Source organism: Fusarium flagelliforme, assembly GCF_020744385.1.
Source record: "Fusarium flagelliforme strain FIESC 12 MPI-CAGE-AA-0113 chromosome Unknown B0J16scaffold_3, whole genome shotgun sequence".
Classification (NCBI taxonomy): domain Eukaryota; kingdom Fungi; phylum Ascomycota; class Sordariomycetes; order Hypocreales; family Nectriaceae; genus Fusarium; species Fusarium flagelliforme.
Window position 1 is genome coordinate 5,236,126 of NW_025763505.1, and position 14,547 is coordinate 5,250,672.

Here is a 14,547-nt window from a genome sequence, read left to right on the forward strand (position 1 = left end):
GGCCCATGGCGGAGACCGGGTGCCGTGGATTCTTCGGATGTTCTTATAAGCCTCCGAATAAGCTCATAAAGTAGGCTAGATCCTTTAATCGAAGGATTTCTAAATGATTGGTTGTGAGTATTGAAGATGAGGAGCTGAGATGGACATGCCTGTTGCTAAAGATCCTCAACCCTAGTGATCCCGCATCGGATCAACCACTAACACGCCTAGATATACTGCGGATCACATCTACTTCGGCAGTCCATCTAGGACGCAACTTGGCTACACGATATAAGCAAGAGGCTTGAAGATGAGAAGTTGTGTCACTCGACCAAGCCAAATCAGACCGTTTAGAAGAGAACGAACAGTCCCTACTTTTCAAGTTTCGCAGCATAACGGACTTTAAAGCAAACCCGAGACCGAACATCCCAGTATGGATATATGTCTTCGAATATTCGGTGGTTGATATTGGTATCGGAAGACGGAACTTATGCTACCGGTCCTGATATCTCCATGCTTGAGTCAAAATGACGAGACAAGGTATTACAATTGTCGCACAAGAGGTTGAGAATTGCTAGGCCGCTCTTATCTTGGACGGCCTTCTTGGAGCTTAAGGTATCAACGCGGAAGCCCGGAATTCTCGAACAAGCTGATAAATCATCATTTGTATTGACAAAATCCGCGAAACTTGACGCTATCTATGCTACGTAAGGATAGGATGTTTTGTGACTCTAAGCAAGGCCGCCAGGGATGTTGGCCATTCCAAAAGGACTGAAATTGAATCGGGAATTACACTTTCGAACCTCTTCCTCTTCCTCCACGGTTAGTGTAGACGTTGGAGTATCAGTACGGGCTCTCTTTGCTGATCTCTTGGCTGCGTCCAAAGTCGGTGCAGCGAAAAGAAGCCTCGTAGGGTTCCCTGCTGGTGCTCGGCCGAGTTCGTCTGATCCATTGACTGCAGCACTCTGAGGTCGGACGAGAGGTATGGGAACACTGCCGTTCGATGGGGTGTACATCTGCTGCAATACATGTTGTTGCGATTGATGGCCCAATGTAAACGAAGTATCAGCGAGTATGGGTGAACCTGGCCACGTTGGAATCTGGCAATTCTCTTTGCGAAAGGGCACATCGGGAGTTGACATATGTGGCGTTGTGCTCTGAATGTGTGGTGGAACGGCATGGTTCCAGGGTGACAATGTCGCGTTCATCGGAGCATTTGCACATTCGACGACGGACTGATGAGTCAAGAAGAAGGAAGGTGTTCCAGGATGAGCAGTATTGTTGTACTCGGAAAGTGCTTGGCCTTGAAATTCGTAAAGTGGTTGCTGCATGACATGCTGGCTTGTGGATTGGGAATTGGAACTAGTCTGCGAGGCCACGACAGATTGTTGTAGTCGTCGCCACATGGAAGGGTTGGGCCATGCTATCTCCAGGCGTTCGAGCAAGTCTGCCAAGTATCAGTGCCACGGCCGACTCCAAGACTCTGATGCGAACCTTGAGGTGCGTGCTGAAAAGAGAATATCACCAAATTATGGACTTTTTCGAAGGTTTTGTTGTCTTCTGAGCCATGAGAGACACCTTCGCTGATGACAAGTTTGATCCGGCCAAGATTGTCGGCTGCGCTCCAGTGACGCTGACGGAGAAGCTCTTGTTGAAACATGGGGAATCTGATAGCCTTTTTGGCATCTATGTGTGATATGATGCAAGGCCAGGGTATGTTCTTGTTTGTAAAGGTTGACCTAACACGTCAGTTGTTGCCTTCAGTTCGGAGGCTGGCACATACGCGACGAGACTCCCATCGACAAAGAGTCTAGCGCCAACGGACGGACAGTTGTCGTCAACGACTTGGTCGACGCTTGGTTGCTTCCACGAGTGGATCGATATCTGGAAGGGAGTGCCAGGCACAAGGCTGGGAACGAAACATGTGACGATCGGAATGCCAGAAGCTTGCGGACCTGAAGACTCTACAGCCCGCTCTTAGAACAGAATCAGCATCACGTGTATGGACTTACCCGTATCTTGAACAGCATAACATCCAACCTTGAATTCTTGCAGGGGAACGGGCGAGCTTTGCTCGAAGAGGAGAACGTCCCAGTCTTTGTACCGCATGTTGATGATGGATGGTTAGTTGGGGGACCAGTACTGAGGTAGGATGCGAGAGTAGAAGTAATTGGAGCTAATCAGTTCAGTGTTGAGGCACGGTTATATTCGCTGGCTCCTGCTCAAACTGTCCCCAATGAGTCGCGGGAAGGAGTAGAGGAGACTAGTATCTCGAACGCTTCTGTCACCTCTGTTGCCTGGGCCGATAACCCGTAGCGCGGGGAACAGGTAATTTATAGTTCCTACAACGCAGGAGACGAATTGATATAGAGATTTTGTGGAATACAAGTCTCTGGATTTGGATATAACTGTTGCTGCCAAATCTCTAGACACTGCAAACAAGTAGGTCATGTTTGAGCGCAACAGTTTCATGATAACATACCAATCCCAAACCTACAATCATCGAAAGAACGATATAACTTAGATCTCTTTCACATATTCCGACCATCTACATCATGTTAATAGTCCTGTTTCAGCAATACTAATTGCGTATTCTCACAGATACATCAATATGCACTCATTCAATCCATTGCTTTCCATTCTTTCTTATGTACATATGAGCATATTGGCTCAAGGATCCTCATCACCATCCATGCGAGCCTATTGATTGTTAGCTTGAGGATATCCCACTTCTTATTGCCCACTTACCCTTGTAGCTCCTGGACCACCAAGCTCTCGCTCAAGACCACCCTCAAATGCTCGGGGGTAGGCGGGGCGATCGGGGTAGTTAAGGTAAACAACTCCAGTGACGCTCATGAAAACAGCGATAAAGGTTCCGACCATGATAGCACCAGGACCAGCGGTGGTCCAGGTGTACTCCCAGGGAGAGAAGATTCCCAGAACATCGTTATCCTCGTGGATGGGTTCACCAAAGTTTCGTCGCTCCTGAGGATCCCACCAGTTGGCATGGGGGTCACGGAACTGGCGCTTGATTCGAGGTGGGTTGATGTAGCCGCCGTTCTGCGATATTATCATCAGTTTCCAGCTCCTCTTTATATCTCCTTGTCACTGACCATTCCGGGGTCCTCCGCCTCGGTCGTGCTGGGTGGCTCGGGGTACTTCGCATCGATAACCTTCTTATCGGTGTACTGTTCAGGGAGGAAAGTTCGGCGCTGGATCGTAGGAAGTCGTCGAGCAGCTGCCATGCCGCTACGCAGGGCCGAGGCCCGCGCAATTCGTTGGGGGAGCATCTGTAACAAAAACAGCTTTAGCGATGTGAATTGAATATACCGGAGAATCAATCAAGACCTACCTCGGCCGATGGGACAATGTCGTCGGCGTCCAATTGCTCTGTGACGTGATGAGATGGCTCAGTGTTGAAGCTTTAGCCAATCGAGGCTGTGATGATTCTCAACCGAAAAGTGGCGCCTCAGGCATCAGCAAGCGCGTGCCGGGCCATTTTCGGTTAGCTCATTTGAAGGTTCCTGGGGCGTGCATCCTCGATTCTTCCCCAGCTCAAAAGTTTTGCTGACGACATTGCATTTTGTGACTAAATTCCACGCTGTTCGCCCGCAAGGCCTCTGAACATGTGCAAACTTTGTATGAATATCCGTTGAAACGCTACGATTCCGTAGACATTAATTTCGACCCCGCAAATGATAGCTTCGCGGAGAAAACGCCCACAGCGTCTCTTGTCCCCACGTTGCGACTATGTCCGAGACCGCGTCGACCGCCAACGTGCTCCCCAAGTCGGATCCTGATGAGATAAAAACTGATCAAGACGCGCCTGAGGGATATACTAATGGGGATGACGCGTTGGAGGATTCAATGGATGGTCATGTTGAAACAAATGGAGATGCGCCCGCCACCGAGAATCATCATGAGTCCGACAATATCCATGACGAACGACCTGCAAAGCGACGACGTACACGAGAGTCAACACCCCCTCAAAGCACACCGAAAAAGATCAAACCAGTTTCGCCTCCATGGAAGAAAATATCTGCCGACGGTCCAACATCTTTTACCGAGAATGGTCGTCGCAAATCTGGTCGCATCCACACCCTTCTACCAGAACCTACTCCTCCAAGCAAAGCTCGAACATCAAGAAGATCTACCGGCGCGAACTCGACTCCAAAGACCAAGGCTGAAATCCAGTTGACTAATGGCAACTCGAGAAAAATGCCAAACGGCTCTCACAAAGCGAGCCCCGCCACTAGAGCTCCCTCGAAGCAAGCACCCGTATCGACTCCAAAATCTTCATCAAAAAAGCCTGCCGAAACCCGAACCTCTACCCGTTCTACCCGCCGACGAAGTCCTTCTCCCCCGCCCCCTCCGAAAAATTCGACCAGATCCCGCCGATCAGCACGATTTAGCGATGCAGTCACAAAAGACGACACAGTACAAGATTCTCGAACTTCAAATTCTACCAATCGATCGCCTCGGATTAAGCTAAGAGTCGGACGATCTGGTGATATTCCTCTTGTGCATCCTGACCAGGTTCGCAAGAGGCCAAAGATTGGTACAAATTTTGAGGACTTTTGGAGTCGTGGCGGTGACATCCCTGTTGAGGAGGGTGGACTACAAGCATCCGAAGATGGTCCTCAGTATAACGACGAATTGGCCGAGAGGGATGCTCGTGTGATTCTCCGGGTCGAGAAGGAGGTTGAAGACGGTGGTTTGCTATCACAAGGTCGATGTTCGATCTTTTTACCGGAAGCAGTGGAAGAGCCACCTAGGCAATATGCTCGTCAGGATCATATGGTTAAGGCTATGACGAACTTCCGAAAACTCATGCTAGCGGAGCAACAACGTCACCGATTTACAGCAAAGAAAATAGCCGAAGCTTGCCGCGACGAATGGCTACGGCGTCAACCCAAGTCGGAGGAAGAGATTGAGGCCGAGCAGAGGGCAATCTGGATATCCCGATACCGTGTTGTGGCTAAGACCCTATTCGGTACATGGGAGAATGTCCGCAACGAAGTCAATCGCCGAAGATTGGTTGAGTGGGAGCAAGAGGAACAGAGGAGAGTCAAGGCAGCATTGAACGAGGCTGTCAATCTTTCAGAACAGAAACTTCAAGCTCGAAGAGCAGGATTAGACTCTGAACAGCTTTCGGAGGATGAGGAAGACGGATTTGACGATCTTAGTGACGACATGAGTATGGTCGATGATGATGACGAGCTTGGCCTTGCATCTGGCGAAGACGAAGATAACGAGGACGAAGACGCCGACAGTGACAACATGTCATCGGATGAGGAAGAAGGCGACGATGAAGAGGACCAGAAGGATGTTGGTGACGAAAACTTGACACAAGAGCAGTTACGGGAGAAATATGCACACATACCAGAACTCGAGAAGCCTGAAGTCGAGACAGAAACGCCAGCTACCGAACCCAATCCCGAAGATACGGATGCTGTCGACCCAGCTCAAGCAACAGCGACCGAGAATGCCGATACAAGCGATGAATCTGTTGATATGGATGACGATATGGGGTCAACTGATATGGATAGTGGTGAGGAGGAAGATGAGTCAGAAGAGGAGTCTGACGAAGATGCTGGTGGCCTTCTGGGACTTCTGTTCGGCAAGTCTGAATTGAAGAAAATGAACAGTGAAGCTATCGTGGAAGATCCGGTTGACTCAAAAGAAGATTCCGAGATGCCTGATGTGGAAGCGGTGTCGGAGGGTGATGGTGAGGGTGCTGAGGAGAATGAAATGTCTTTGATCCAGATGCCTGACCATGAGCCTGAGCCTGAGAAGTCAGAAGTCAAGGAGTCAGCTCAAGAAGATACCGAAATTGTACAGGAACCTACACCAACAGCGCCTGCCGACGAAATCACCCACGATACCACACAGGATGCACCAGAAACCACTGAAGCAGCCACCGAGGAGCCTGTCGCTCAGGATGATGATGTTGCTATGACTGGTACTGATGGAGAACAGTCTCATGACCAACCATCTCTACCAGAGAAGCCCCATAGCCCTGTTACCGAACCAGTTACCAACCCACCCAGTCGTGCACATAGCACATCACCTCCCGCCACATCAGAAACCAAGCCATCTGAGCTCGACACTGCGTCTTCTGGAGAAATGGTCGTCGATAAGCCTGGAAGCAGATCTCCGACCCCCCAGCAGTCATCAAACCACAAGATCGAGGTGCCATTCCTTCTCAGAGGCACTTTACGAGAGTACCAGCGCGATGGTCTTGACTGGCTGGCAGGTCTATATGCCAACAGTACCAACGGTATCCTTGCCGATGAAATGGGTCTGGGCAAGACGATCCAAACAATTGCTCTTCTTGCTCATCTAGCATGTACTCATGAAGTCTGGGGACCACATCTTGTGGTGGTTCCAACCAGTGTCATGCTGAATTGGGAAATGGAGTTCAAGAAATGGTGTCCTGGTTTTAAGATTTTGGCATACTATGGCTCTCAAGAGGAGCGAAAGCGAAAGCGACAAGGCTGGAACAATGACGATGTTTGGAACGTATGCATTACGTCTTACCAGCTTGTCCTCCAAGATCAACAAGTGTTCAAGCGACGACGCTGGCATTACATGATTCTAGACGAAGCTCACAACATCAAGAACTTCAAATCACAAAGATGGCAGACCCTGTTGGGCTTCAACACACAAGCAAGGCTTTTGCTTACTGGAACGCCTCTTCAGAATAATCTTACAGAGCTTTGGTCACTTCTCTTCTTCCTTATGCCGGCTGAGAATGGTGTCGGTGGATTTGCCGACTTGCAAGAATTCCACGATTGGTTCGCGAAGCCAGAATCGCAGATTTTGGAGAGTGGAAGGGAACAGATGGACGATGAAGCGAGAGCGATCATCTCGAAGCTTCACAAGGTCTTGCGACCTTATCTGCTGCGACGTCTGAAAGCCGATGTCGAGAAGCAGATGCCCGCCAAGTATGAGCACGTTGAGTTTTGCCGTCTCTCAAAGCGGCAACGTGAGCTCTACGATGGGTTCCTCTCTCGAGCAGACACCAAGGATACATTAAACTCTGGCAATTACCTGTCTATCATCAATTGTCTCATGCAGCTTCGAAAGGTCTGCAACCATCCTGACCTTTTCGTTGATCGACCTATCATGACCTCATTCCGTATGCAAAAGTCTGTCGTCTCAGATTTCGATGTGACAGAACAGAGGATCCAGCGACTGCTTCACGACCCCAGTCCCATGAAAGATGTCAGCTTAGGCTTTCTGAATCTCATTCCGACGCAATGCGAGAGTCTGTCAACTACGCAGGCCGAGCGCATCTCTCAATTGAGCTCACATAGGATATTGAGCGATTTGAGAGACGCTCAGAGGGTGCGTGCCCAGAGCGCATACGCTCATTTGGATCCTTCTACAGTCGCATCCAACAATGCATACCTGGAAAGTGGTGCTAGGTGGGGACGTTTCGAGGAACTCCAACATTGTTTCTACCTAAATGCTTTGCGCCGACAGAGAAAGCCCATATATGGCAAAAACTTGATTGAGTTGCTGACTATTGGTACTGATAAGAGACCTTTTAAGCCTCGGCCCAAGGTCCCCCGCCAGATTATGGCATGGTTCGAGGACGAGTCGACCTTTGTGCAGTCCATGATACCCACGGTCAATCAACGCGCCGATAGCTTCAAGACTACTATCGAGAAGTTCTCATGCGTTACACCGGCTGTTGTAACCAGAGATATGGAACAATTCGTTCTTGGTCGCAAGGGTATTGAAGCTTTCACAGATGAGGACCTCAAATTGTCGGCGCCTGTTCGATGGGCACCATTCCTACCGAAAGAAGCACCGCCAGACCCTTGGCATGAGAGTCGTATGCGACTCAGCATTCAGTTCCCTGATAAGCGACTGCTCCAATATGACTGCGGAAAACTTCAGATCTTGGATAAACTGCTACGGAAACTTCAGGCAGGTGGTCATCGCGCCCTCATCTTTACTCAGATGACCAAGGTTTTGGATATTCTGGAGCTGTTCCTGAACATTCATGGCCACAAGTACCTGCGTCTTGATGGTGCTACAAAGGTGGAACAGCGCCAGATCCTTACTGACCGATTCAACAACGACCCGCGCATTCTTTGCTTCATTCTGTCCACGCGATCGGGTGGTCTTGGTATCAATCTTACAGGTGCCGACACTGTCATTTTCTACGATCAAGACTGGAACCCTGCGATGGATAAGCAATGCCAGGATCGATGCCATCGTATTGGACAGACCCGCGACGTTCACATCTACCGTCTGGTCAGTGAACACACAATCGAGGCAAATATTCTTCGCAAGGCTTCTCAAAAGCAGATGCTGGACGATGTGGTCATTCAAGAAGGCGAGTTTACCACCGATTACTTCAATAAGCTTTCCGTTCGGGACGTCCTCAGTGAGAAACTCGACTCCAAGAGTGAAGGATTGGATGCCGCGGACGCTGCATTGGACAGAGTGCTCGGCGGACCTGATACCAGTAACGATCAACGGAGAGTTGGTCGCGCGCTTGAGCAAGCTGAAGACCGAGAGGATGTGCAAGCTGCACGCGTCGCAGAGAAAGAGATCCAAGACGACGAGGCCGACTTCACCGAGAAGCCAAGTAATAATGCATCCGGTACATCGACAGCGCGACAAGGAACACCAGCTGGCAAGTCAGTTTTGGACGGCGGACTCGACGACATTGACACTCTCCAAGAAGAAGAACTGGAGTACAATGCATGGGGCGAGAAGATGCATACAATTGACGATTACATGCTCAGCATCATGGCGGAGCAGCTCAAAGATACGAAGCTTGAGTTGCCCAAGGATAAGAAGAAAGGAAAGAAGAAGGGCAAAGACACACGCAAGCGATAACACAGGTACTCGATAAGCACATAATAGTTCTGAAGCGGTTTTTGTATACTAGTAAAAACGGCGTAGATTGGGGTTGTACAGGAAAAAGGTTGGATGTGGCATGCATGGAGTTTTGGAGAGGAGATGATATATTAGACTTGTAAGAACTGTATGAGAATAAAATACTTAGCTCTGCCAATAAATCTGTCAATGCTGTGTGCCAATTGATCTGTGTCACTGTCGTGTACTCTGGCTCTGATGCCACTCCTGCGACCACCTCTACTCCTACCGACGTCAACGTCGCTGTCAACAATGCTCCCGTTGAGGATGAGTCAGTCACCACCACTACTTCTCCTGTCAGCAACCTCACTACTGCTCACCCCAGGAAGAGCCTACCACATCTACCTCCATCGTTGACACCGTTCCCACCGCTGTCTCGTGCGCTGCAACAAAAACTGTTGCCTTCGAGAAGAAATCATGAACTTGGACAACACTTGCCCCATCACCAACCCGTCAGGTTGGCAGAAGAACTCGGCGCCGAGAGCCTAACGGACAAGACATTTTGCTCACTTTTAGATCAGTATTTAGGCTCCTTATTTTGGCGACCTCAAGAAGACACCAGCAACTGCGGGAAAAAATCGTGAAGCTGGACAACACTTGCCTCACGCCCTTCTCCCCCGATATCGACAAGTTTCCCTATTTCGCTGCCTAAACTTATTCTAAACAAGCGGGAATCTAGTCTCGTGGAATGGAAATCCATCATTGATTACCTGCGTCAAGACGTCGAAGCCCTGGCGGCAGCATGACCAAGGAGACACGAAGTAATATGTAGAAATATGTTCCGAGGCTCCCCTTGGGCTTTCCGAAACTTGATCTATCTCACGAATCAACTCTCTCCCAGACAAAGCCTCTAGGCCCTTCTGAATCTAAGTCTAAAGGTTCTAACCAAGTATTGACTGCCCTAGAAGCAGCCTCGAAATTGAACGAATGTGGCCAGCCATGGTCACGATAGATCTGTCTCACATATTGGATATCAAGGTCTGTTCCCCAATGTTCCGTTTGACTGTTCACCTCGTCCTCGGTTATTCGTTGTTCGCGCTCAGGGACGTTCTCCGCTTCAATTGTAATCCTGCCCTTTCCAGGAATAAGCTTTAAGTTTTCGTACCGATCTCTGAGATTTGAAAAGAAGTCTTCGGCTGTTACTTCGGACATCATATCCACCTTGTTAAGATGCTCGATTATTTCGCAATCTTTGACGAGTAGCCATAATACGCGACCGGCGGTTCCATAGCCTTCGGCGATGCAGACCACATCGCTTTGATCCTGCTTAGCCTCGGATGACCAAAACTCGTAGAATTCGTGGATTTCGTGGTGACGTTTGAAGTCCTCAGGCGTCCAAGCTCTAAGATCGAGGAGCTTAGATCTATAATGGAATTGAGTAGTACTCTTGTTAACGAAGTAAGGCAGATGGCGTATAACCTCAACAGCATAGTCGGACTTGATATGTCCACAAGACTCGGGTGTGATCTCTGGCCATCCAGTAGGCGGAGGGAACTTAAGGTCGGATTTGTCGTAATTGAGGGTGGTCATGAAGGAATAGAAGTCGACAAACAAAGCTCCGAGTTCCTGGGGCGTTAATCTTGGCTCATCAGAACCCTCAGACGCGTCCGAGTCATGGGATCCATCGTCTGACGGGGGTGGCGACGGTGAGCTACCGTGACCGCACATCTTGGAGAGAAAAATTAACAAATAGAGTAAAGAGGATATGAATGGATCTGAGTAGCACAATAGGATGGGAAGAAGAAGTATTTATAGGTTGGTAGTGAGATTCCGTCCTGCCAGAATGGGTGGAGTCTGCGCAGGCCTTCTGGTGGAGTATGGATGCCTCTAAATCACAGGAGCTAGCTAGGTATGGAGCGCCGGGTGCTTGCGATCAGCCTTTTCCTTCCACGACTGCTTGTGTTCGGCCTTCCAGGTACTGGTTGCATCAGCATTCTGGCGATAAGTCGTCGTCGCTGCTGCTTGCGCACATGTCAAGGTCGACCATGAAGGGTTGTTCTTGATAGCCGAACTGTAGTGATAACAGGCTTGGTCCCATCTTGCAGAGCATCTGCCAGTGACTGCCACTGGTTGAGCGTTTGCTGCGTACGACATTGATGTGAGGATCAGGTCTCTGGTCTGAGTCACCGAGTTGCGGTCGCAGGATCGAAGTCGTAGAGTGTTCAGTCTTTTACCTTGCCTCTTTGTAGCCATGGCTGGTCTCACACTGCAACGCTTCGGCTTAGTGATACCACCGCCATTATTCTTCTTGGGCTTGGACTGTTTCGGTGGTCGGGTCGGGGCTCGTAGGTTGCCCTCGTCTCCCTTCTTACCACTGCCCTTCTTGGACTTTGTCGGCACTTTGAAGCTTGTCCTGCCTGATGGAATTGAGTTCAATATGTCAAAGATCTGCTTGATCTCATCAGGGACCAGGTCCGTTCCACCGCAAGGGCTTAGCCACCATGCGAAGGCATCTTCAGGCTTTTCATCTTCAGGATAGATATAAGAAAGGATCTGGGCTGCTGTTGCGGCCATGTCTGTGAATGTATGTTAGTATGGGGTTTTCTGCGTGCAGGTAGGTCGAGTAATACCTAGACCAGCGTCAAACGCCTTGCCGGTTTATAGGGCGAATTTGAATTAGAATGTCTTTTTCGTGGCCTAGGAGACCGTGTGCTGGAAGAGATGAAGAACCCCATCAGGATATGATACAACATAACATAGTTTTGATTCTTCCCTGGCGTTATCTGTAAATTAGAGATGTCTAGCTAATTCGGATGTCCATAACTCACTTTCTCATCCCAAATCATTTCTCTAACTTTTGACAATAACACATCCGTAGACATTAGCAAAGGCATACTACTCAGAAAACAACACTTTTAATCACGTAGATCTGCTTCTCCAACATGGTTATATATCTTCTTGTAAATCTTTCATCGACATCATCTTGTAGATCAATTTGAGAATTCATTACTAATTGGTATCCAAATTGATTTGACCAAGGGTTTCGTCACTTGCATGTTGTGCACTCCGTATAAAATCAAGCATGTGGCCAGCCCCTTCCTTGCTCCTCTTTTGAAACCATCAATCCATTATTCCTCCTCAAGGGCAACCAAGAGTTAGCCTAGTGTTCCGTAGCGCATGACCTTATAAGCACGGTGAATTCTTGCAAAGATCCTCTCCAAGCGCCCATATCCAAGGTAATGGAGCCCTTGTGGTTGTAGTTGTAGTGTGGTTGTGGTTGTGGTTGTTGTGATGTTAGTGAAAAGAGAATCGACCAGAAAGGAGAGCACACAAAGAAGGACATTTTATAGCTTACAGACAACCTTATATTGGAGTATGGCAAGACAAGGAGGAAAAGGGAAGCTTTTTTGTAAGCAATGTAGTCACGATGCTTCAAAAGTGTAACTTTGTTGACGAAAAGGTTGACTATTGTTATACCGAGTGAGCATGGAAATATCTGGGTCCTAATGCTGCGAGCAAAGCTTCCTGATGTAGTACAATAATCAGAGCTTGGACAGGATGAACTCGAAATAAAATCTCTGTTTCGTGGTCTGGGAACATGCGTGCCCGGAGAGATGAAGAAGTCAATCAAGATATGATAAAATATTACATGGGTTTCAGTCTTCTGAACATTGGCTGCAATGAGAGATGTCTGCCAAATTCGGATATCGATGGCTAAACTCTTTCCAAACCTTATCACAAATCATATATCTAGGTTTCGACAATAACACACCCGTGGACATTGGCAAAGGCGTACTCAACAAACAATACTTTTGATTACGCAGATCTGCTTCTCCCACATCTTCATATACTTTCTTTTATGTGAGCCCTTCAAGTCGTAGATCCAGCATTGATATACAAAATGATGTGGATGGAGACATATACTCGAATAAGTAAATACTCATCGGCTCATGTCTGCTTCTAACTGCTCATATTGATTCCGGGCCTCAGGAAAACAAAGATCTTGATCACTCTGCATTGAGGACGACTTGACCGTTATTGAACTTACGTTGAGTTTGGAATGAAATAGATCGGAAAACTCGTAGGTAAGGAATTGTTCCTTCCCCTAACGTATAGACACCATATACTACCATTTATGTCATAGAGTAGCAATGTTCTGGGGAAGGAGCATATCAGTGGCAACTGAACGGTACGACTGAGACTTCCTGCAGTATCCAGGGGGCTTGACGGATGATAGGGGCTCACAACCAGAATATTTGTTTCCTTGGCATCGAATCCTTGGAAAAGTGCATATCCGGTGAAAGGGATCACGGAACAAAGATATAATATGTTATGCTATGGTGTTCTTTTCCTCTTACGTTAAAATCACTGCAGCAGTTAAGTGGTGACCTGGCGAGTCGGGTATCTACGGCCAAGCTCTTACCATTTTCAAGTCATGCTTCTCCAACATGCTCCCCCAGGCAGGTGCAGGTAACATCTAGCCGACCTTCCATTTCGATCACGTTACATGTGCATCTCGTAGCGAAGCAAGTTTCATTCAAACTTTATCCGTGATTTTCGCCTTCTACAATGCAACATCATTTGTTTGATTTCCATCATCCTCACTATCCAGCGGCCGAAAGGAAGTCTCAAAGGATCAAATCGCAAGGTAATACATTCCTTCAAGAATTGTCGATTGCAATTTCGGAGCGGCTTGCCCTGTATTAAAAGCAATTTTTCAGATACTTGCGGTTCCATCCTCCCGTGACCCTGGTAACGCTATGAGCCTCGCCCGCTCTCGCAGCCGAACCAACAGAAGCAAAAATATACGAAAGTTGTGGGTTTTCGCATATAATCCCTACAGAAGGATCCAAATGAAATAGGAGAAGACCCAACGCACAGCGCGGCATCAGCTGAAAAAGTCAAATCAACCGATTGGTCCTCCTTGGGAAAATCTTCGGAACCAGATACGCTTCCCTTCCCGCCGTCGTCCCGTTTCATGGACCCTGGTTTCTGCGACGTTATAGTTACATCGGGATATTTCGTTCGAGTCAGACTTGACCACGGCAGTTGCATGCTACGCATTGAGTCAATGAGGGTTTGACGCAGGGGCCGAGTTTATTATATGGGAAATGCTACACAGAAGTGCTTGAGAGCTGAATTGGGATGAAGCTGGGCTATCCTGGTTTATATGTTGTCAAACATGCAGTAAGTTTGCATCATCCGGGTTTTTATTTATCGGAGACTAACTTTGGTTTCAACTAAAACAATGCCGACGCCATCGAATATTCCCCGATGTTCCAAAAGGCAGTTGTTGGTTCTGGCGACATCAGCCTCATGTGCCGTGTCAATGTCTCACTTCACCTAGCATCGGACCGAGAAATAAACAATTTCCAACAGAAAGAGTCAACAAACGAGAGAACAACACTACGTATATAAGTCCTCGGATTCCCCAATTAAAAATGACATTCAGTCAGGTAGGGCTATCGTTTTGGGTTCTCTGCAATCCAAGCGTTCTCCCTCCAACGTTTCGCGTAAGTTCTTGACCCTAAACATGGTGGATACAATAGAGTAATCTTCCTAGTTTCTCCTAGTGATCCTTTCCCCAAAGCCCTGTCACCCGTCTCCGCGAGAAGAAAAGACCCCATCAGGCCCACCGACTAATCTTAGACGTATCCATTCTTCAAACTCTATTTCGAGTACTGAACTTATCGATACGACGTTAACCGCAATATTCACAAGACTTATAGC

General features: G+C 48.2%; 5 protein-coding genes across 5 annotated transcripts; 1 reads left to right on the top strand and 4 right to left on the bottom strand.

Moving 5' to 3' along the window:
• Nucleotides 1-710: 710 nt before the first annotated feature.
• B0J16DRAFT_383507 (uncharacterized protein) lies at nucleotides 711-2,088 on the bottom strand (the record flags this gene model as incomplete). The annotated part of the gene is made up of 4 exons (XM_046131342.1): nucleotides 711-1,426; nucleotides 1,474-1,718; nucleotides 1,763-1,955; nucleotides 1,992-2,088. 4 exons carry the CDS (start codon nucleotides 2,086-2,088, stop codon nucleotides 711-713), a joined length of 1,251 nt encoding a protein of 416 aa, XP_045985553.1.
• A 462-nt stretch (nucleotides 2,089-2,550) lies between these two features.
• On the bottom strand, nucleotides 2,551-3,399 carry B0J16DRAFT_118230 (uncharacterized protein). The gene is made up of 4 exons (XM_046121575.1): nucleotides 3,332-3,399; nucleotides 3,093-3,269; nucleotides 2,728-3,039; nucleotides 2,551-2,679 (listed from the first exon to the last, which is right to left on the bottom strand). The coding sequence occupies exons 2-4, from the start codon at nucleotides 3,267-3,269 to the stop codon at nucleotides 2,650-2,652; spliced, it is 519 nt and encodes a 172-aa protein (XP_045985554.1). The 5' UTR covers nucleotides 3,332-3,399; the 3' UTR covers nucleotides 2,551-2,649.
• A 151-nt stretch (nucleotides 3,400-3,550) lies between these two features.
• On the top strand, nucleotides 3,551-9,016 carry B0J16DRAFT_339993 (helicase SWR1). Its single transcript, XM_046127616.1, has one exon. It carries the CDS (start codon nucleotides 3,730-3,732, stop codon nucleotides 8,836-8,838), a length of 5,109 nt encoding a protein of 1,702 aa, XP_045985555.1. The 5' UTR covers nucleotides 3,551-3,729; the 3' UTR covers nucleotides 8,839-9,016.
• A 449-nt stretch (nucleotides 9,017-9,465) lies between these two features.
• Nucleotides 9,466-10,577, bottom strand: B0J16DRAFT_118715 (uncharacterized protein). The gene has a single exon (XM_046121578.1). The coding sequence runs from the start codon at nucleotides 10,543-10,545 to the stop codon at nucleotides 9,697-9,699; it is 849 nt and encodes a 282-aa protein (XP_045985556.1). The 5' UTR covers nucleotides 10,546-10,577; the 3' UTR covers nucleotides 9,466-9,696.
• A 15-nt stretch (nucleotides 10,578-10,592) lies between these two features.
• B0J16DRAFT_397595 (uncharacterized protein) lies at nucleotides 10,593-11,391 on the bottom strand (the record flags this gene model as incomplete). Its single annotated transcript, XM_046132327.1, has 1 exon — nucleotides 10,593-11,391. One exon carries the CDS (start codon nucleotides 11,389-11,391, stop codon nucleotides 10,723-10,725), a length of 669 nt encoding a protein of 222 aa, XP_045985557.1. The 3' UTR covers nucleotides 10,593-10,722.
• Nucleotides 11,392-14,547: the final 3,156 nt, after the last annotated feature.

Bases quoted from the DNA above. Each gene is read 5' to 3' on its own strand.
- B0J16DRAFT_118715 (XM_046121578.1), bottom strand. From the start codon at position 10,545: ATGTGCGGTCACGGTAGCTCACCGTCGCCACCCCCGTCAGACGATGGA.
- B0J16DRAFT_118230 (XM_046121575.1), bottom strand. From the start codon at position 3,269: ATGCTCCCCCAACGAATTGCGCGGGCCTCGGCCCTGCGTAGCGGCATG. The intron at 3,040-3,092 runs GTCAGTGACAAG...ATAATATCGCAG, and splicing joins AGGCGGAGGACCCCGGAATG to AACGGCGGCTACATCAACCC. The intron at 2,680-2,727 runs GTAAGTGGGCAA...AACAATCAATAG, and splicing joins GTGGTCCAGGAGCTACAAGG to GCTCGCATGGATGGTGATGA.
- B0J16DRAFT_339993 (XM_046127616.1), top strand. From the start codon at position 3,730: ATGTCCGAGACCGCGTCGACCGCCAACGTGCTCCCCAAGTCGGATCCT.